Raw genomic sequence first — 22,567 nt, 5'->3', positions numbered from 1 at the left:
GCTCCTGTAACAGTGGCCCTGAAGGGACATTCACGACTTACACTGGACCTTATTTACTTTAGACCGTAATGGATAAAATAAAGGACACAGAGGACAGTACATACTGTCCAGTAAGTGTTATTATTTTATTGCTCACCTTCCCTCTCTCTCTCTCTCTCTCTCTCTCTCTACACACCTCAGTTGGAGGCAATAGGATGTTGGCTCTCGTTTGAAATGCAAAACACTCACAGGCCTGCATCCCACATCCCATCCTTCCTCTATTACTTCTCTCCTCATTTTTATTTTCTAAATGACTTATGTTCCAGGCAGAGGCAAAGTCCCATTGGGGGAAGAAAAATAAGAATTCACAGCAGAAAAATGAGTATTAAATGCTTTGGTACCCCGGTGGGAAGTATAGCCATTGAAGTCACCGCATAACTTTTGCCCCCACAACAACTAACATTCAGCAGAACTCCCAGCTCAATAACTTCATGATAAGGCCTTGTTTCCTATCAGCGCTGTACCTTTTTATCGGCATATGCCAATGCCTCCATACATTACTAATGTTAACGGTCATCTGGAAAGTAAAACCGGATATCTGACTCCAGAGAATGTGTTGTTGCGTACTGGGAGTGCATAGACTTTTCCTATGTGTGCCATGGCATAGTTCCACAAATACCTTCCTGTAGTAGATGCCATTGTTCTCCAAAGCCACAGAAAGTGACACAACCCTATTAATTATCATAGATGAACAGCTACGGTCAATCTTTTTCCATATCTTTATGGGGTATGGACAGGCTAACTCTATCATAATGTGCAGTTAATCATTGCAACTCAGTAGGCCTATTGTTACAAGGGAGCTTTCTGAGGATGTTTCCGTAACACAGTCTCTCTTCTCGCTTCAGAGTTACACATTTTATCCTCTCAGAGTAATCAATGCACGTCACCATGACACTTTAACTTCTCTGTCTCAAGATGCTGAACACTTTATGCAGAGCTAGCCTATAGGTCATCTTTGGCAAAGACATTATGACAATGATCAAGCTTCTATATTGCACCAATTACAGTAATTTGAATGGACCCATTTTGGAACCTGGTTGAGTTCAAAATTGAAACACAAGGGAATTCAATGGTCTTACCTCCATGTCAACATTTCCCGACCCCTATGTTTTAGGTGTTAGGCACCATTCTGGGTATTATTTCGAAGCCAGGGAGGGATCTGTGTGGGTGTGTCCCAAATGAACCCTATTCCCTATGTAGTGCACTACAAGCTAGGAGGCTTCCTCCTTGGGGGTTGAGGAGGGCACATGGGGGACACAGAGGCCACATGTCAGTCTAAAAAGGAAATAGTTAGCAAACTTTAGCTAATGCTAGCTAACACATTCCATTGATTTTCTGTTAGCCGCGAACATTCTATACCAATTGTACTAATCAATCTTCACATGCCATTCTTATATGGCCTATTATCTAATATGTAATTAATTTGAAAGCTTTCTTTTTCTCAGTAAAGCGATACAGTTCTGTACAGTAGGGGCTACTTATAAAGAGGAATCTAAAGATAATTTACAATTTTTGTGGTCCTCTGTAGCTCAGCTGGTAGAGCACGGCGCTTGTAACGCCAGGGTAGTGGGTTCGATCCCCGGGACCACCCATACACAAAAATGTATGCACGCATGACTGTAAGTCGCTTTGGATAAAAGCGTCTGCTAAATGGCATATTATTATTTTTTCCCATTTACTTTCTATTTGGACAGCCATTTGTTGTTGTTTCCTTTCCGGAAAGCTAATTTGTTTACTTAAGATATTCGATTTTGGGGGGATTGAAATGAAGATCTTGGATTATGGCTAGCTGCCATAGAGTTTATTATGTGTCTGACGGAGTTGACATAAATCCATCTTATTTGGACAGTCCAGATAGTCCATCTGTAGATACTCTACAGATGGTCATACTATCAACAAACCAAGGTTATTATAGTAAACTAAAACTGAAACTAAAACAAAATCTAATCATGGAAATATTATTTTGTAAACTAAAATAGAATAACTAACAAACCCGTTTGAAAAACTATAACTCTACTGAAATTATTATCTTTGACTCCAAGAGGAAATAAAATAAAATAAAAACCCATCATGAATTATGTTCAGTCTGATGAAACAAAAATAGAACTGTTTGGCCATTGTCACGATCGTCGGGAACAGAGGACCAAGGCGCAGCGTTGCAGGCAAACATACTCTTTATTTAGCGATATTACGACAAAATAAACAAAACGATAACGTGACAGTTCACGGTCTAACACAAACCAACTAGAAACAAGATCCCACAACAACTGTGGGAAAACAGCCTGTATAAATATGGTTCCCAATCAGAGACAACCAGCACCAGCTGACACTCGTTGCCTCTGATTGGGAACCAATCTGGCCAACATAGAAATGCAACTACTAGATAAACAAATGAAACGCACACCCTGGCTCAACATACAAGTGTCCCCAGAGCCAGGGCATGACAGTACCCCCCCCCCCCTAAAGGCGCAGACTCCGACCGCGTCAACTAAATACCACAGGGGAGGGACCGGGTGGGCACTCCGCCTTGGCGGCGGATCCGGCTCGGGCCTGATCCCCACTCCCTCTCCAACCCCCAAAGTACCCCTGGTCCGGTCTGGCCCCGCTGACCGGAGCTGGACTGCACACTGGTGGAGCGGATTGCTCTAGCTCCGGCGTGAAGCAGCTGACCGGTGCCGGACCAGGCACCGGTGGAACAGGCACGGGCCGTGCCGGACTGACGACGCATACCATAGGCTTGGTGCGGGGAGCAGGAGCGGGCCGGACCGGACTGGCGACGCACACCACTGGCTTGGTGTGGGGAACAGGCACGGGCCGTGCCGGACTGACGACGCACACCACTGGCTTGGTGTGGGGAGCAGGAGCGGGCCGGACCGGGCTGGCGACGCACACCACTGGCTTGGTGTGGGGAACAGGCACGGGCCGTGCCGGACTGACGACGCACACCACTGGCTTGGTGTGGGGAGCAGGAGCGGGCCGGAACGGGCTGGTGACGCACACCACTGGCTTGGTGTGGGGAACAGGCACGGGCCGTGCCGGACTGACGACGCACACCACTGGCTTGGTGTGGGGAGCAGGAGCGGGCCGGACCGGGTTGGCGACGCGCACCATAGGCTCGGTGCGGGGAGCAGGAACAGGCCGGGCCGGGCTGGCGACGCGCACCATAGGCTCGGTGCGGGGAGCAGGAACAGGCCAGGCCGGGCTGGCGACACGCACCACTGGCTTGGTGTGGGGAGCAGGAGCGGGCCGGACCGGGCTGGCGACGCACACCACTGGCTTGGTGTGGGGAACAGGCACGGGCCGTGCCGGACTGACGACGCACACCACTGGCTTGGTGTGGGGAGCAGGAGCGGGCCGGACCGGGCTGGCGACGCACACCACTGGCTTGGTGTGGGGAACAGGCACGGGCCGTGCCGGACTGACGACGCACACCACTGGCTTGGTGTGGGGAGCAGGAGCGGGCCGGACCGGGCTGGCGACGCACACCACTGGCTTGGTGTGGGGAACAGGCACGGGCCGTGCCGGACTGACGACGCACACCACTGGCTTGGTGTGGGGAGCAGGAGCGGGCCGGACCGGGCTGGCGACGCGCACCATAGGCTCGGTGCGGGGAGCAGGAACAGGCCGGGCCGGGCTGGCGACGCGCACCATAGGCTCGGTGCGGGGAGCAGGAACAGGCCGGGCCGGGCTGGCGACGCGCACCACTGGCTTGGTGTGGGGAGCAGGAGCGGGCCGGACCGGGCTGGCGACGCACACCACTGGCTTGGTGTGGGGAACAGGCACGGGCCGTGCCGGACTGACGACGCACACCACTGGCTTGGTGTGGGGAGCAGGAACAGGCCGGGCCGGGCTGGCGACGCGCACCATAGGCTCGGTGCGGGGAGCAGGAACAGGCCGGGCCGGGCTGGCGACGCGCACCATAGGCTCGGTGCGGGGAGCAGGAACAGGCCGGGCCGGGCTGGCGACGCCCACCACAGGCTCGATGCGAGGATCAGGAACAGGCCGGACCGTACTGGGGACACACACCACTGGCCCTATGCAGGGATCAGGAACGGGCCGGACCGGACTGGTAACACACCCCAGTACCTCTCGCCGTGCCTCCACACTTTCCCTCTCCTCTGTGACCAGTGGCCCCCTTAACCTGGCGGCCTCCTCTGCACACCCGCTGGACCGCCTCCATCGCGGCCTCCTGCTGCCCCGTCGTCCACGGCGTGAGCCCCCCTAAAAAAATTTCTGGGGGTCTCTCCTCCCCGTGGGCCAGGCCTCTATAGTTCTCGCCCAACTCTCGCTCTTCTGCTTCCAACTCCAGCCATTCTGCTCTTCATTTGGCTTGACCCAGTCGAGACTCTTCCTCCACTGTTCCCAAGTCCACCCTCTCTGCTCTTCACTAGGCTTGACCCAGTCGAGGCTGCCACGGAGATCTGCTAGCGATTCCCCTGGCGATGGCTCCTGGACACGCTGCTTGGTCCAGTTTTGGTGGTATCTTCTGTCACGATTGTCGGGAACAGAGGACCAAGGCGCAGCGTTGCAGGCAAACATACTCTTTATTTAGCGATATTACGACAAAATAAACAAAACGATAACGTGACAGTTCACGGTCTAACACAAACCAACTAGAAACAAGATCCCACAACAACTGTGGGAAAACAGCCTGTATAAATATGGTTCCCAATCAGAGACAACCAGCACCAGCTGACACTCGTTGCCTCTGATTGGGAACCAATCTGGACAACATAGAAATGCAACTACTAGATAAACAAATGAAACGCACACCCTGGCTCAACATACAAGTGTCCCCAGAGCCAGGGCGTGACAGCCATAATAACCATCGTTATGTTTGGAGGAAAAAGGGGGTCGCTTGCAAGCCGAACAACACCATCCCAACCGTGAAGCCCGGGGGTGTCACGGATTCTGCCGAGGCTGCCCCTCCTCCTTGCTCTGGCAGGTTTCGGCGTTCGTCGTCATCGGAGGACTAGCTGCTGCCGATCTATGTTCTATGTTTCTATGTTCTACCTGTTGTGTCAGATTGTTTCACACCTGTTGCCCATCTTGTGATTACTCCGCCCCTATTTAACCCTGTGGCTCCCAATGTGTTCTGTGCGTGTTTGTTGTTTGTTCTCGGATGTCGTTGGTGAGCGGGTTTATTCCTCCCTGCGTGGAGGCTTCTTGTTTCTTTACGTGATTTAGTAAAGATACGTTTTTTCCTTGAGTTCTGTGTCCTGCGCCTGACTTCAGTCTACCACATACACGGACACCATGACAGGGGGTGGCAGCATCATGCAGTGGGGGTGCTTTAATGCAGGAGGGACTGGTGCACTTCACAAAATAGATGGCATCATGAGGAAGGAAAATGATGTGGATATATTGAAGCAACATCTCAAGACATCAGCCAGGAAGTTAAAACTTGGTCGCAAATGGGTCTTCCAAATGGACAATGACCCCAAGCATACTTCCAAAGTTGTGGCAAAATGGCTTAAGGACAACAAAGTCAAGGTATTGGAGTGGCCATCACAAAGCCCTGACCTCAATCCTATAGAACATTTGTGGGCAGAATTGAAAACGCATGTGCGAGGAAGGAGGCCTACAAACCTGACTCACTTACACCAGCTCTGTCAGGAGGAATGGGCCAAAATTCACCCAACTTATTGTGGGAAGCTTGTGGAAGGCTACCCGAAACGTTTGACCCAAGTTAAACAATTGAAAGGCAATGCTACCAAATACTAATTGAGTGTATGTAAACTTCTGACCCACTGGGAATGTGATGAAATAAATAAAAGCTGAAATAAATCATTCTCTCTACTATTATTCTGACATTTCACATTCTTAAAATAAAGTGGTGATCCTAACTGACCTAAAACAGGGAATTGTTACTAGGATTAAATGTCAGGAATTGTGAAAAACTGAGTTTAAATGTATTTGGCTAAGGTGTATGTAAACTTCCGACTTCAACTGTATTAGTGTTTAATTTTTCATATTATTTTCTAAATGTTAGAATTTTTCTTCCATTTTGACATTAGAGAGTATTTTGTGTAGATCGTTGGGAAAAAAATGACAATTAAATCAATTTTAATCCCACTTTGTAACACAACAAAGTTTGGAAAATGTAAAGGGATGTGAATACTTTCTGAAGGCACTGTACATGTTGTGATAGCTGATACTTTGGTCTTGTCATAAGTCAGTGTGTAGTGGTAGGACGGAGTCAGGCGCAGGACACAGAACTAAGTCAACTACGTACTTTACTTGTCAAAAGTAAATAAACATATCTTCCACGCAGGGAAGAAAATACCGACTCACATGTCAATGACAACAAAACAACGAACAATCACGCACAACACCATGAGGGAACCAGAGGGTAAAATAGGGAAACAAATTATCGTAATTGGAACCAGGTGTGTGCAATATAGACAAAACAAGTAGAACACAGAAACATAGATCGGTGGCAGCTAGTACTCTGGTGACGACGAACGCCGAAGCAGCCCAAGCAAGGAGGAGGAGCAACCTCGGCTGAATTCGTGACAGGTCTATACAAATATATATTTCAAATGTTGTTAAAATTAAGAAAAAATATTTGTGGAAAACCATCTGGGATTTTCCCGACTTTCAAGAATACCTGAGTATCATCACAGAGATAGACCTACACTCTGAGAGAGAACATTATTGGCTCAGTGAATTCCATGTTAATGGCTTGTCTATGCTAAGTAATGGAACCTGGCAGCTGCTCAACTGACGTTGACCTTTTTGGGTTATCAGCTGATTCCTTGGACTCACGTTCTCATGTTATTTTTCACTTTGATTTAAAAACATTTACCTCTTCCACTGAATTCCCTCGCCATACAGTATGGGGGAAAAAACAGTTCTCACAACTGGAACTGAAACATTCCTGGTTTGGATTTTCTCTCCCTTCAGAGTTTCAGATTTCTCAAGCGAGTAGTTTCATCTGGAATTCGGTTTCAGGTTCTCACAGAATGGCATCAATGCGAGTTGCAGGGGGGTGGTGGAGGAAGGGGGAGATGGGGGAGATGGGGGAGATGGGGTTCGATGGGTGGGATCGAGTGGATGAGGGTGGAGGGGATGGAGGGTTATGATGACAGTACACTACTAAGTGGGATAGTACCATTGAAAGCATGTCCTAGGTCTAAGGCATTGTTCAGTCATTTTTCAGAGGCATAGTTTAGCCATTTTTCATAATTTAGTCATATTTATCTTTAAATTAAGGATTGCAGCAACCCTCCCTGTCACCCTGCTAATAAGCCTTTGTGGGACCTGTCTGACTCTTCCTTGGAGGCTGCTTTCGATTAGCGTGTGTCGAAGCTCCGTTAGCCTTATTACTCCCCCCAAAGCGTGTATTACTTCAGAATAGACATCATCTGCTTTTCAATCTCTGGGAGAAACCACAAGATAAAGTAGCGCAAAGAGAGCCCTAGTGTACAGTAAACAAAGCCACTACTTCTACACAACCTCCCTGCAACGTTATACAGTATTTAACTCGAAGCTAGAGGTTCCCCCACCTGTGGAAAGCACAGCTTGAAAGCTTTCAGTCCCCTCAAGTTTATCCATCAGATAGATTGTGGCTCGCCATTTTCCGTGAGCACGTGCCAGAGTTTGAAAAATAAACACAGAGGCTGCAGACTTGTGAGAAGAGATGAGGCTTACTTGTTTTGAAATATCGCCCTGCAGAAGTCAAACCTCTGCTCCAGCCTTGTTGTTTATGTTTGATCTGGCAAGCAACAGTCAAAGGGGTTCATGAGAAACTATGGCCGACATGCACTGTAAACAACTTTATCATCTGTATAGGCTCTCGGCAAATGCAAACATGTATATGGGCTAAAAGTCTCATTTTCATCCCCTGGAAACAAAATTGCATGCATGACTTGTCATCCTGATGAGCGATTGCCTTGAAATGTAAACGTGGACACTGAATGAACACAGGCCAAGCATGCGATGCCTTTGACAGAGAAAGAGACAAAGTAAATAATGGAAGTACAGTAGTAGTACTGACAGCAAATGTTTGACCTTACCTGATAGAAAACACACTCCTATCCCAGGGTGACTGTGTATCCGACAGGCTCTTGAAGTGCCTCTGTGCTGCTCATCTCCAGAGCTATTGGTGTTTGTGTGTGTGTGTGTGTGTGTGTGTTTGTGACAGTAGGCTGGGCAGCTGCCTGCTGAGTCCTGATAGCAGAGAGACGGCTATGCTGAGAGGCTCCAGGAGGTAGAAGTGACACTTGATTCCGAGAAGCTGCTTGGAAGAGCGGATCGACACATCAAATACTACTCAGCAAACTCTCTCTCTCCCTCTCTCTGCTCCCACTCTCTCCTCTGCATCCTCTCTCTCTCCTGCTCCGTGTCATTCCCCCTCTCTCGTCCAAGGGTCTCCACTCCACTCCTCCACTGCACTCTCTTTTCCCCCAACCCCATGTGCTTTGTGATTTCTCTCTCTTTTTCTCTCTCCTTCTCTTCCCCCCTCCCACTGTTTTCAGTGTCATTTCTCTTCTTTGTCTTGCTGGCCCAGAGTTACTTCAAAGCTGTAAATTAAAATGCCTCAGAGCCCTCTCCCCCTCCCCTTGGCCAGTTTCATGTTTGGCAGCTTGACTAAAACAGAAAACTTGGCAATCACACCGTCCATCCAGCTCTATTACACAGAGTTATTACAACTCTACTACACAAAGGAATAACCCAAGAGGTGTCATGTGGGGAAACCAGCAATACTGAGAGATTTAATTAAATTAACCCACAATGCATGTCACAAAATGTCTCTAGAGGTCCCAAATATAACATTTTGAGAGAAGGGCGATATATAAACACTTTCTCCCTTTCCATTTGAACATGTGCAAAAAGAGATAAGGAATGTGAGACTTATTTAGTGGGCCCCACTTCACTCCCCATGTCATGTGACGGAGTAGACAGAGTTGAAGCATCTGTGTGTGGAGAGAATATTTCAGTACCTGTGATTGGCTCTGCAACACGTGTCAAAGAGCCACATAAAGCATAAGGTCCCTCAGCATCAAAGGGTTAGGATCGGAGTCACCAGACTGAGACTCTTGCCATGTGTTTAACAGGGTTTACAAACAATTGATCATACCGTATGGAAAGACACATGGGCGTCTTGTGAAATCCAATATATTGCAACACTCACCTGGTTCCATTGTGAAAAAGAATAGCTTTAACAAACAGAATCGTATTACTGGATCTGATCAATCTTTACGCTATGCTGAATGTTTTACTTGCTGTATGTTTACAGAATATGCTACTGGTCTAATCACTCTGTTGATGGTTCATGCTGACATATCAATGACATACCCCAAATATTCACAGACCTAGTTTAGACCATGGAAAGTTTATACTTTCATGATCCACCTTTGTCTGATTAAAACTGCACTTATTTTAGCATTCTAGCTGTACTGTTTTGGAGTAACACAAATACTGCACCATCACAGCAAGCGACCATGCATTCAGCTGTACTGATATCTTGTTCTGTATGTAGCCAGTGATTTGTATTTGACCGGTCTGTGCATATGGCTAACGTGACATAATAGCGCCCTCTGTTGTTAAATGTGTAACTTGCAAAATAAATGAGACATCTCTCCATTGAAGTGCAGTTTATTCACCCCACTTACCCAGTGGGTCAACAGTATCACTTAGTTCCATGGATGAGGCAAGATAGAAATTATTGCAATTATTGCAGTCCGTTTCTGCATTCATATAATATTATATGAAGAATGAACATAAACGGTCATGGAGTGGAACTGACTAATCAGGCAGTCAGCTCATTGGCTACTTCTTAATGAATTTGAGAGGAAAATCCAGATAGTACCTCCTAATGGAGCCAGAAGGTGAGTACCAGCTATCCCAGTTTGCTTGAAACAATGACTTGAAGATAAAAACAACTTCACTGAGAAAAGCCGAGAAGTTTAAGGTCGAAATCTTTTTTTAAAAAGATTGGACTTTATAGCTTTCTCTGGGCTGAGGTCCAAGCGAATTAGGAGAGGAGTGAGAAGGGGGAGCGCAGGGAAACAAGACAAGTGCCGGGGATTGCAGGGGAGCACGGAACAGATGCCTAACTTCTTTAACCCTTACGGAACCAAATATGCTTCTCATCAAATGCTCAAGTCGCATATGGATTGGGGATTTCCAAACGCGGAGCTCTCATTGTGATTTTTACACAAGAACTCCCGATGATCGCTTATTAACCAGTATTATTTACCTACAACCAGTAGGTACAATTGACCTACAACCAGTATTATTTACCTACAAACTTGAATTTGAAGAGTTTTGAAACAGACAAGTACAGGTAGCTCCTCCTGGTTCTAGTCCGTTTTCTTCTGTTTGGTGCATAAAGAACACGACCCAGTGCTTGGTTTACTGCAGTCACTGGTGGAGCAGATGGGTGGAGAATCAGCTAAGCTCTTGAGATGGAGACTCAATCAAAGCATTGGCAAGATAAGCAGAATTGCAGGTGTAGCCTCCTGTACACACACTGGGCAGGGTCAATTTTTACTTCAGAATATTGAAAATGAGTAAATACATAGTCAACAGTTATTTTACAAATTCACCATCATTTGTTGTCATCAAGGGAGAATAAGTAAAATAAAATAAAACTGAAAGAAGTGATAAAAAAATAAAAATAAAGACATCTGCAGGTCATTCCAATGTAGGAAAACAGTTTCTACATTCTATTTTTAGTATTTAGTATTTATTAGGATCCCCAATTAGCTGCTGCCGAGGAAGCGACTACTCTTCCTGGAAGACGACACAGCAAACAGGAAACAACACAACAACAGTAAACAACACAACAAATAAAATACATAATATACATAAATATACATTGCACTACATTTACATTACAATTTAGTCATTTAGCAGACGCTCCCATCCAGAGCAACCCACAGCTAGAGCATTCATCTTAAGACTGCCAGGCGAGACAACTACACATCACATACTGTACATAATACAATGCAAAATACAATACAAAATGCATACAAATGTCTGTGTGTCTCTTCACAGTCCCCGTCGTGCCGTAAGGTGTTCTTTTATCTGTTTTTTAATCTGTTTTTATTGCTTGCTTAGGTTACCTGGGGTGGCAGATAGTTCCATTTAGACATGGCTCTATTTAATACTGTGTTTCCCAGCTTCTCTTCTGGACCTGGGGACTGTGAAGAGACCTCTGGTTGCATGTCTTGTGTGATACTGATGAGTGTCCGAACTGTGTGCCAACTGTTGAACAGACAGTTCGGTACTTTCAACACATCAACACCTCGAACAAAGACCAACAGTGATGCAGTCAATCTCTCTTCAACTTTGACATTGACATTCACCCTCCATGTAGCGACTTGCATTAAAGGTTTCAGCTCCACTTTGAACAAACAACACACTTTATGGAGTCTTTTCAAAACTAAGAAGTTAAAAGTTTGTGACATGATGAAAAGTGGTAACAATGTTAAAGTTTATTGTGACATGATGAAAAGTGGTAACAATGTTAAAGTTTATTGTGACATGATGAACAGTGGTAACAATGTTAAAGCTTATTGTGACATGATGAACAGTTGTAACAATGTTAAAGCTTATTGTGACATGATGAACAGTGGTAACAATGTTAAAGCTTATTGTGACATGATGAACAGTGGTAACAATGTTAAAGCTTATTGTGACATGATGAACAGTGGCAACAACAATAACCATGCTTATTCTGACATCATGAAAAGTGGTACAGATGTTAAAATAACTATTGTTGTTACATTATGAAAAGTTATAGCAAAGTTACAATACCAAAGCTTACCGTGACATGATGAAAAGTGGTAACAATGTTACAATAACAATGCTTATAGTGTCACGCCCTGACTCAGAGGACGCTTATATGTTGAGTCAGGCTGTGTATATTCATTGTTGTGATGTTCTGTTGTATTTTCTATGTTTAGATCTAGGATGTCTAGATCTATGTTGGCCGGTGTGGTTCCCAATCAGAGACAGCTGTCGCTCGTTGTCTCTGATTGGGGACAATACTTAGGCAGCCTATTGGCACTAGTGGGTTGTGGGATCTTGTTCCGTGTAAGGTATGTTTTGTGTTCTACCTTGGACTTCACGTTTCGTTTGTTGTTTTTGTCGTTGTGTTTAATATTTAATAAACATGTACGCATATCTCTCTGCGCCTTGGTCCGTCCCGTCTATAAGCGAACGTGACAGAAGATCCCACCTAACGAGGACCAAGCAGCGTGCCCAGGAAGAGCGAATAGCCATGTCACAGGTGGGTAAATTGTGGTCATGGGAAGAGATATTCGCGGGGAAAGGGCCATGGGCGAAGGTAGATGCCCAGGCAGGAGAGGAGCAACGGCAACACGGAAGCCGGCCGAGGAGGAGGCCCGAGAAGCAGCCCCAATAATTTTTTTGGGGGGGGCTAAAGGGGTGGTCGGGGAGCGATAGAGAAGAGCCCCGACCACTGCACCCGGTTGGGTTTCAGATTGGGTCCCTACGACCTTGGGAAGAGGAGTGGGAACAGTATTACACTGAGGAGTCGGAGGATGACGACGACGACGAGTGTCTGTTCCCTAACTTGTGGGGGCTCCCGGAGGAGTCCTCACGGGAAGAGGAGTGCCGACGACGGAGACCCGAGAGGCAACCCCAAGAAATGTTTTGGGGGGGGCACACGGTGTGGACGACGAGGCAGCAGGAGGCAGCGACAGAGCGGATCTGCAGGTTAGGAGAGGAGGCAACCATGTTACGGGGGCTATTGGTTCAGAGGGAGCAGGAGTTATTCGGTCAGAGAGAGGAGCTACAGGAGGCTAAAAGGGAGAAGGAAGGTGTAGAGGCACGGTGAGAGGAGCTGGTTAGGCAGCAGAAGGAGCGGGGGTTAATAAAGGAACCCAGTCCCGCTCCTCGCACCAAGCAAGTGGTGCGTGTCGCCAGTCCGGTCCGGCCCGTTCCTGCTCCCCGCACTAAGCCAGTGGTGTGTGTTCCCAGTACGGTCCGGCCCGTTCCTGCTCCTCGCATCAAGCCATTGGTGCGCGTCGCCAGCCTGGCCCGGCCTGTTCCTGCTCCTCGCACCAAGCCAGTGGTGCGCGTCGCCAGCCTGGTCCGGCCTGTTCCTGCCCCTCGCACCAAGCCAGTGGTGCGCGTCGCCAGCCTGGTCCGGCCTGTTCCTGTCCCTCGCACCAAGCCAGTGGTGCGCGTCGCCAGCCCGGTCCGGCCTGTTCCTGCCCCTCGCACCAAGCCAGTGGTGCGCGTCGCCAGCCCGGCCTGTTCCTGACCCTCGCACCAAGCCAGTGGTGCGCGTCGCCAGCCCGGCCTGTTCCTGCCCCTCGCACCAAGCCAGTGGTGCGCGTCGCCAGCCCGGCCCGGCCTGTTCCTGCCCCTCGCACTAAGCCAGTGGTGCGCATTGCCAGCCCGGCCCGGCCTGTTCCTGTCCCTCGCACCAAGACAGTGGTGCGCGTCGCCGGCCCGGCCTGTTCCTGCCCCTTGCACCAAGCCAGTGGTGCGCGTCGCCAGCCCGGCCCGGCCTGTTCCTGTCCCTCGCACCAAGCCAGTGGGCGCGTCGCCAGCCCGGCCCGGCCTGTTCCTGCTCCTCGCACCAAGCCAGTGGTGCACGTCGCCGGCCCGGCCCGGCCTGTTCCTGCTCCTCGCACCAAACCAGTGGTGCGTGTTGCCAGCCCGGCCCGGCCTGTTCCTGCTCCTCGCACCAAGCCAGTGGTGCATGTTCCTAGTCCGGTTCGGCCCGCACCTGCTCCTCGCACCAGACCAGTGGTGAGTGTGTCCAGTCCGGCACGGCCCGTGCCCGTTCCACCGGTGCCTGGTCCAGCTCCGGTCAGCGGCTCCACTCCGGAGCCAGAGCAGTCCGCTCCACCGGTGCCTGATCCAGCTCCGGTCAGCGGCTCCACTCCGAAGTCAGAGCAGTTCGCTCCACCGTCGTCGGGTCCAGCTCCAGTCAGCGGTTCCAGTCCAGACCCAGACGTCAGCCCCTCTCCAGGTTCAGGGTCTCACACACCAGGGTCCAGACAGGGCTTGGTACTTCGTGGGAGGAAGGAGAGGGGAAGCAGCGCGCCGAGGTCCAGACCAGACCAGGGGCGCAACAGGGAGGCGGAAAATAGGTGGTGGTCACGCCCGGAGCCGGATCCACCTCCGAGGCGGAATGCCCACCCGGCCCTTACCCTGTTATGTTTAGGTTGCGCGGTCGGAGTCCGCACCTTTGGGGGGGGGGTACTGTCACGCCCTGACTCAGAGGACGCTTATATGTTGAGTCAGGGTGTGTATATTCATTGTTGTGATGTTCTATGTTGTATTTTCTATGTTTAGATCTAGGATGTCTAGATCTATGTTGGCCGGTGTGGTTCCCAATCAGAGACAGCTGTCGCTCGTTGTCTCTGATTGGGGACCATACTTAGGCAGCCTATTGGCACTAGTGGGTTGTGGGATCTTGTTCCGTGTAAGGTATGTTTTGTGTTCTACCTTGGACGTCACGTTTCGTTTGTTGTTTTTGTCGTTGTGTTTAATATTTAATAAACATGTACGTCTATCACGCTGCGCCTTGGTCAGTCCCGTCTATAAGCGATCGTGACATATAGTGACATTCTGTAACAGTTTCCCAACATTTAAGATTGTATTAAGCAATTTTGTATAACTCCGGCATCCTTCGATGGAAATGAAGAAATTCCTTTTCATCAGGAAAAGGGCTTGTGTATGGGGAGGTTGGTAGCACTTTATTTTACAGGCCTGCTGTTTCCACTTAGCCTATCTAGTTAGTAGGTGGTTATGCATTCACAATGGATACTTTCTGATAGGCCTACTTCCTTCAAAGAATTCAGCACAATTGTTAACCAATGGTGCATGTGGTGCTTTATTGATTGAATCCCAGAGGAAGTAAGTCATGTGCTACCAGGATTTGGGATATCAGCAGTGGCGTGTATTCATGGATGCCAAGGGAAGCCAGGCTTCCCCAAAAAATGTAAGAAGAAAAAAATAATAATGAATCTTCGGTCTCTCTGTGTTTCATAATTTTCACAAGAATTGAAGGCAAGGGAAGTCAGCGTGCATCTGGCCTCCCTTGACAAAAAAAGTATACAAAATTAGCCAATCAGCATTGAGCTAAACTCAGCGACCTCAACTGTGAATGGTCGTGGCGCACCGAAAAAATTTGTCAAGGGAAGCCAGCTTGGATTTGGCATCACTCCTATCAAATCCCATTGAGAGCATACGTCATATCTTGAATTGTTGCATCTCGTTGTGTTGTTGTCCTCCGGTGGCTAGCTAGCCAGTTAGCTAAAATTGTCCCTTTCCTAAATTAGCCATGGATGGAGATAGGGATTTGGACTTGTGGTTTTACTTAATGCTCTGTAATGGCCAATGATTATAATGGCGATTCTGATCCAACCAATAATTCATACATTGTTGTGCCCCTGGCCTGAGAGGCTGGAAGCTCAATATGTAGCTAGATGTAGAAGGCTAACGTTAACTAGCTAACGTTGACCATGAATTGAAGTTAGGCTAACGAGCAAGCATTTTAGCCAGGTAGCCTAGGACAAAAATTAATAAAAGAGTGTACTGTATGACAGCGTGATAGAACGTTTCGTCAACATGAAAGAGAGGAGGATGGCATTGGCGTGTCTCTACAAGTAGGGTGAGTCAACATGTTTTTCTACTTGCACGAACGCACACACACACAGAAATCGGAACCATGGACAGCCACATCATATTTAGCTTACGTTGATTGGACTAAATAGTTTTTGGTATCTTTTAGTTGTCACTGTATTAGTCTAAGCAGAGGTGATTTGATGATGTTGAAATGTTGACTTGCGGTAACTCTCTGTGGTTCTAAATCAATAGTTTAGTGGTCCGAAAAAGTCGGAAACATTAAACTTGCTTGACCATGCTGTAGGTCATGTAACTGTCCTTGCAATATCCTTTGTAGACTTCACTGGACAGAGGTTACTATCCGGTTTTGTGATAAAACAAAGGTGTGGTTGAATTTATTCTGCCACTGTGTCTTCTTATTGTCTCGGCCTTTAGGCCTATATATCACGGTCGCAAGGCATATGAATTAACAGGTTATAGAGCAAACAACGCAATTATCACAACATATAGGTTGTAATATGACTTTTTTGGGTGGGTGGGGGGGGGGGATTTTACCCACACACTGCTACTGGAATGGAGGATGAAATCTGGAATAGGACTCCAATCTTTAATTTACTATCCCACCTGATGTCAAGAGGGGCATGGGCTATAAATGATCTTATCTCACCTGACTCACCTGGTGTATTCATTGTATTCAACTAGTTTATTCACCTGACCCTATAACATAGCCAAGAGAAAGTCACAGACAATAATCGAAGTGAACTGTCCAAGCATTGAATATCTCCATTGTACAGTAAACCCTAGCCTACAGCAAGGGGAAGCTAATAAACTAGACAGTGACCTACCTGAGCATTAGCCAGGTAACCAGGACCTCTCACCATCCATATGTCCCTATAAAAACTTGTTTCAAAACAGTGTCATGACTGAATGATACTTGTACGTTCAACACACAGCAATCTATAACCAGCCCATATGGGGAATCACAAAATCTGCCACTAACTATAAAGACTTCACAGCAGTTGCCCGACAAAATACATTTTGCTGATTAAATACTGAAGAATGCCAACGCGTTACAATCCAGGAAATTTCACATCCGGGAAATTAAACATGAGCAAAGACGTGGAATGTTACATTTTTTTCTTCTTCAATGCTGTAATGATGGAGTAAAAAGCACCATGATTGGTTGATGCAAGGAAGAAGAAATATAAAACCGCCGGAGAGCCATAGAGCATTGAAAGCATAAGATTGAGACCAGGAAACCTACCCCCAAAACGGGTTAATCGAAGGAGCGAAACCGAATGACTCTCATGGCCGAAAAATGAGGTTTTCGTGTGGTTTTATGGTAAGCGAATTACTACTATACAACCAATCACAAAAAGGGTGCACATCAACGCAAATAACTAAAAGTGCACAATGGTGCTTGCAATATGGCTTAGTGCTATAGGGGATCCTTTGGACGTCCCTATCCTAAACCCTAACCTTACCTTAAACATAACCTAGCCATAACCTTAACCCTTACACTAAACATTTACAATTTCAATTTATATGGTGGTAGGGACGTCCCAATGATCCCGAATAGCAAGGACATTGCAATATGTAGCTCTCAGACAAACGTAAAACGGCACTCCTTGTTTGACAGCTGGAGAACCAATGAAAATATCCATCGACCCAGCTGCGCTATGGTGCAGCCAATGAAAAATAGAATGTTACGGGTCCAATTAAGGTTAGGCTGTTGTAGCAGGCGGCCAGTGCTAAACTTCACCAAATAATAGCTGTTTGTATTTTGGCTGCAGCAGTAGCCATTTTAGGTAAGTAGGTTTTTTAACTTTTATTTTTGTATTCTGTGTTGTATTGCGGGGTCTTGTGTTGTGGTATGGTTGGGGAGTCTCGAACTCGTGCATCCCTCATGAATGAACTCCTCTGCTCTTGTGCTTTAAGAGGATTAAGAAATTGTACGGAGTTTTTTTCCGCCGTCTCCCACCCCCCTCAAATTTTGTATGCATTTTTCTAAACTGTCATGGCGTTTTGTGTCCTTGGAAATAAATGCGGGAGTAAAACCCAGTGTTCGGCAACTGATGCCCTGACCGGTGAGTGTTGCCCAGGTAGGTGAGGTCTTATTGAGGGGTAGCGGCGATGGCCCTGCGAGGAGTTTAAGGGGGTGTTAACACGTGTAAGGACTGGAATATATAACATCATTGCAGTGACATTAGAGTTAGCAGGCTGGCTAGCTCGATAGATTGCTAATATAAATAGGACACGGTTCCCGCCGATGTAGTGTTTTTTTGGCGGAGCTGTTTTGATGATTAACGCGTTCTTAATCATATAAGAACGATCAATTTGCCAGCCAACTTGTAGCAATTAAGTTCTATAGCCTACTATTTAATGATAGCCAGCACAAGTCCTTACCATGAAAGGCACGTTCCCAAAGGTAGGTAAATTATTCCTATGGAATTTTGTTGTAGCCGATATGACGCACACCTACACCAGGTGCGCCTTTCATGGTAAGGAAAACAAAGACCCTGGTTACACAGGTAAAATAGCCCCCTGCACCACTTAAGGTTCCTTTTGTAAACTTGTAAACAAACAAGCTATCCCAAAATAAGAGCTCGCTATGAGAGAACACATTTTAGTTTAGGCCAAACTTCATTTGGAAAACAATAGTGCATTTGGGGGTTATTTTAGTCTGTATCCAGTAGTTTGTTTCATAGTTTGGCTCACTACTTTCAAGGTGTTGTGCTGTAACTTACAAGTGTCTATCTTTTTAGTTGCACATTTTATTTCACATATAGCCTAGACTAGTTGACACATGAGTAAGACTTGCAGTAGCTACGTTGTAATTATTCATGGTGCCCAATCATGAAGGCCTAGATTTAATGTCTCACAAAAAAGGCCTGGTTTAGTGTAACAAAAATCTATCGATTTGAGAATTGTGACAACCCAATGATCACCTGTTTATTGTATTTTGCCATCAGCTGTGTAATTTCCATCATTAGATTACCAATATCGATTATCTTTGATGCAGAAGATAACTGGTAGCCTACACACTGTTTCTACAGGACTAGTCAACTAGAAATACCCCCCCAAAATAATTTGACCAGGTCCTATTGAGGTTAGTGTGTTTTTGTTTTTCACTTTAATAAAGACATGTATTTCTGTCATAGATGCAGCAAAGGTGAAGAGAAACATGAAGATACAAAATAAGGACAAACAGGTTTGTATCTTTGTGACCTGCATGCTTGTCTTGTCTTTACACACACACACACACACACACACACACAGACTAAGTTGTAAACAAGGATATCTTCAGCAACCTTGAAATATAAAAATCAACAATAGCACTCAGCTCAATTCTGCCTTGAGTTGCCATAGTGTGTGGCTCGACATTTATGATCCTAAGTTTCATCGCAGATGGAATTGAAGGATGAGTCAGACCTACGAGTCGGGTGACGCATCACACATGTTACCTTACCATACAATAAGAGCATAGTCTCTTGGTCTCTGCTCATTTCTCACTGAGTTGTCCATGTTTGATGCCCAGGCCACACACAGAACTCTGTTCATTAGCCTTAGGGTCCTCAGGGCCTGAGATGCTGGTTCGTGAGGGCCTGGTTAATGGCAGGATTTCATTCTAAACAATGGTGATAGGCCTATTTGAAGACACATTCTGTAATGACTGATGTCATTTGTTTAAAGCCACAGTTTTCAATATTTCCTGCTGTTCAATGGTCCTTTCATAGATGATATACACGCTGTTCCTTGAACGATAGCCCTATTCCTTACCAAACAAAGTGTCCGGGTCAGGGTGCAGGATCAGCTTTTAATCAAGTGTGTTATTTCAAATCAAATCAAAACAAATTTTATTGGCCTCATGCGCTGAATACAACAGGTGTAGACAGTACAGTGAAATGCTTACTTACAGCCCTTAACCAATAATGCATTTATTTTTTAAATAAAAAAAGTAAAATAAAACAACAACAAGAAAGTGTTGAGAAAAAAAGAGCAGAAGTAAAATAAAATAACAGTAGGGAGGCTATATATACAGGGGGGTACCGGTGCAGAGTCAATGTGCGGGGGCACCGGCTAGTTGAGGTAGTAGTTGAGGTAATATGTACATGTGGGTAGAGTTAAAGTGACTATGCATAAATAATTAACAGAGTAGCAGCAGCGTAAAAAGATGGGGTGGGGGTGGGGGGACAGTGCAAATAGTTTGACTATTGTTGTGACTATGACATGTCATAGTTGACAGCTCTAAGTCCCTCCATTCTCTAACAGAATCAATGTGCAGTGTTTCCCCTATATTCATGTAAATCGTTTAAACTATTTAAATCGTTGCCGCCACTCCAGAAAATATGAAAAAATAAAAATAAAAATTCAGGATGGCAAAACATATTTTCAATGTAAACTTAAACAACTAAAAACAGATAAATGATGTAGAATAGATAATGGAGCGCTATATTTCTCTTTGAGAACTTACAACCACCAAAATAAATACTAGACAGTTCTGGAAAGTCTAACATTCCAAAAGTGTCATGTCATGGCCCATTGATTTTGTTATAATGTTTGTCACTTGGATATATAGCATAAGAACACTGCATAAGCCATGGCAAATGTGTAGAATTGCAGGAAATTAGCTTTAAACCTCAAATTCTGTCAGCCCCATGGCAACGTGTGTAAAACTGAAAGAAATTAGCTTTTAAACTGTACAATTTTCTATCCGCCCCATGGCAAAATGTGTACAGTCGTGGTTAAAAGTTTTGAGTGACACAAATACTAATTTTCACAAGGTCTGCTGCCTCAGTTTTGATGATGGCAATTTTCATATACTCCAGAATGTCATGAAGAGTGATCAGATGAATTGCAATTAATTGCGAAGTCCCTCTTTGCCATGAAAATGAACTTAATCCCCAAAAAACATTTCCACTGCATTTCAGCCCTGCCACAAAAGAACCAGCTGCCATCATGTCAGTGATTCGCTCGTTAACACAGGTGAGAGTGTTAACGAGGACAAGGCTGGAGATCACTCTGTCATGCTGATTGAGTTAGAATAATAGACTGGAAGCTTTAAAGGGAGGGTAGTGCTTGAAATCATTGTTCTTCCTCTGTTAACCATGGTTACCTGCAAGGAAACACGTGCCGTCATCATTTCTTTGCACAAAAAGGGCTTCACAGGCAAGGATATTGCTGCTAGTAAGATTGCACCTAAATCAACCATTTATCGGATCATCAAGAATTTCAAGGAGAGAGGTTCAATTGTTGTGAAGTAGGCTTCAGGGCGCCCAAGAAAGTCCAGCAAGCGCCAGGACCGTCTCCTAAAGTTGATTAAGCTGCGGGATCGGGGCACAACCAGTGCAGAGCTTGCTCAGGAATGGCAGCATGCAGGTGTGAGTGCATCTGCACGCACAGTGAGGCAAATACTTTTGGAGGATGGCCTGGTGTCAAGAAGGGCAGCAAAGAAGCCACTTCTCTCCAGGAAAAACATCAGGGACAGACTGATGTTCTGCAAAAGGTACAGGGATTGGACTGCTGAGGACTGGGGTAAAGTCATTTTCTCTGATGAATCCCCTTTCCGATTGTTTGGGGCATCCGGAAAACACCTTGTCCGGAGAAGACAAGGTGAGCGCTACCATCAGTCCTGTGTCACGCCAGCAGTAAAGCATCCTGAGACCATTCATGTGTGGGGTTGCTTCTCAGCCAAGGGAGTGGGCTCACTCACAATTTTGCCTAAGAACACATCCATGAATAAAGAATGGTACCAACACATCCTCCGAGGGCAACTTCTCCCAACCGTCCGAGAACAGTTCGGTGACGACCAATGCCTTTTCCAGCATGATGGAGCACCTTGCCATAAGGCAAAAGTGATAACTAAGTGGCTCGGGGAACAAAACATCTACATTTTGGGTCCATGGCCAGGAAACTCCCCAGACCTTAATTCAATTGAGAACTTGTGGTCGATCCTCAGGAGGCGGTTGGACAAACAAAAACCCACAAATTCTGACGAACTCCAAGTATTGATTATGCAAGAATGGGCTGCCATCAGTCAGGATGTGGCCCAGAAGTTAATTGACAGCATGCCAGGGCGGATTGCAGAGGTCTTGAAAAAGAAGGGTCAACACTGCAAATATTGACTCTTGACATAAACTTAATGTAATTGTCAAAAGCCTTTGACACTTATGGAATACTTGTAATTATACTTCAGTATACCATAGTAACATCTGACAAAAATATCTCATAACACTGAAGCAGTGAACTTTGTGAAGACCAATACTTGTGTCATTCTCAAAACTTTTGACCACGACTGTAGAATAGCAGGAAAGTAGATTTAAAACAGCAAAATGTTGTCTCTGCGGCCAAGAGGAGGGCCTCTAAAATGTTAGGTCGGAGACTGTGACATTGGCCATGCCCGCTCATTTCTTCCTGAGCAGATGATCACACCAACGAGTTGAGATGTGTTCGTGGCTGCTGGAATTCCCATGATACTGCTTATTTACAGAGTTGTTTCTTCAAAATAATATTAACTGAAATCATGAATTTACCTCAGTGGCTGAATACATCTTGTACAATGAGATAAATAGGAAAGTGGCCAACACTTAAAAATGTAGCTTATTGAATTGAAATTAGTAACTGACATTACACCGCAATGCCTATTGCATTTTATTTCTCACATCAAGTTACTGTAACTTAAATTATTATATTAGGATATAAAACTTGGTAAAATGAGAATGCAAATGTTTGTTAGGTTGACAGAAGTGGCACACACCTGATACTGACAAATCCATGCTTGTGTCTGGTCCACCATCATTCTACATCATTGGACTAGTCTCGTCTTGAGACTAGACCATAGAGTTTCTAAAGGGACATCCTAGATTCGAGCCAATGTCTTAAGTAGTTGAACATGTTATTACTCCAACCTTGTGAAAGTGACAAACTGACACGTTTTCATTTTCATCAAAAACAACTATATATCAAAGGA

The 22,567-nt window shown here is 46.0% G+C and overlaps 2 protein-coding genes across 10 annotated transcripts in view; one reads left to right on the top strand and one right to left on the bottom strand.

Moving 5' to 3' along the window:
• ripor3 (RIPOR family member 3) overlaps positions 1 to 8,390 on the bottom strand; it is a 73,665-nt gene extending 65,275 nt beyond the window's left edge. For 3 of the 5 annotated variants that reach the window (XM_041888834.2, XM_041888833.2, XM_041888837.2), the window contains exon 1: positions 8,058 to 8,390. The gene's annotated coding sequence lies outside the window, so the exon portion shown is untranslated. Of the gene's footprint in view, positions 1 to 7,692; positions 7,757 to 8,057 lie in introns of all 5 variants that reach the window. The other 2 variants (XM_041888835.2, XM_041888836.2) reach the window with 1 other exon arrangement.
• Positions 8,391 to 17,318: 8,928 nt separating this feature from the next.
• chd6 (chromodomain helicase DNA binding protein 6) overlaps positions 17,319 to 22,567 on the top strand; it is a 101,556-nt gene continuing 96,307 nt past the window's right edge. For 4 of the 5 annotated variants that reach the window (XM_045223098.1, XM_045223097.1, XM_045223099.1 and 1 more), the window contains exons 1-2: positions 17,612 to 17,699; positions 18,759 to 18,808. In XM_045223098.1, coding sequence (XP_045079033.1) covers positions 17,615 to 17,699; positions 18,759 to 18,808 — 135 coding nt within the window. In that variant the 5' untranslated portion in view covers positions 17,612 to 17,614. Of the gene's footprint in view, positions 17,406 to 17,611; positions 17,700 to 18,758; positions 18,809 to 22,567 lie in introns of those variants that run through there. The other variant, XM_045223100.1, reaches the window with a different exon arrangement.

This window comes from Coregonus clupeaformis, chromosome 10 (assembly GCF_020615455.1).
Source record: "Coregonus clupeaformis isolate EN_2021a chromosome 10, ASM2061545v1, whole genome shotgun sequence".
In the NCBI taxonomy this organism is placed as follows: Eukaryota; Metazoa; Chordata; class Actinopteri; order Salmoniformes; family Salmonidae; genus Coregonus; species Coregonus clupeaformis.
Note: the sequence above shows the minus strand (reverse complement) of the source record. Positions and strands in the feature narration are given on the sequence as shown.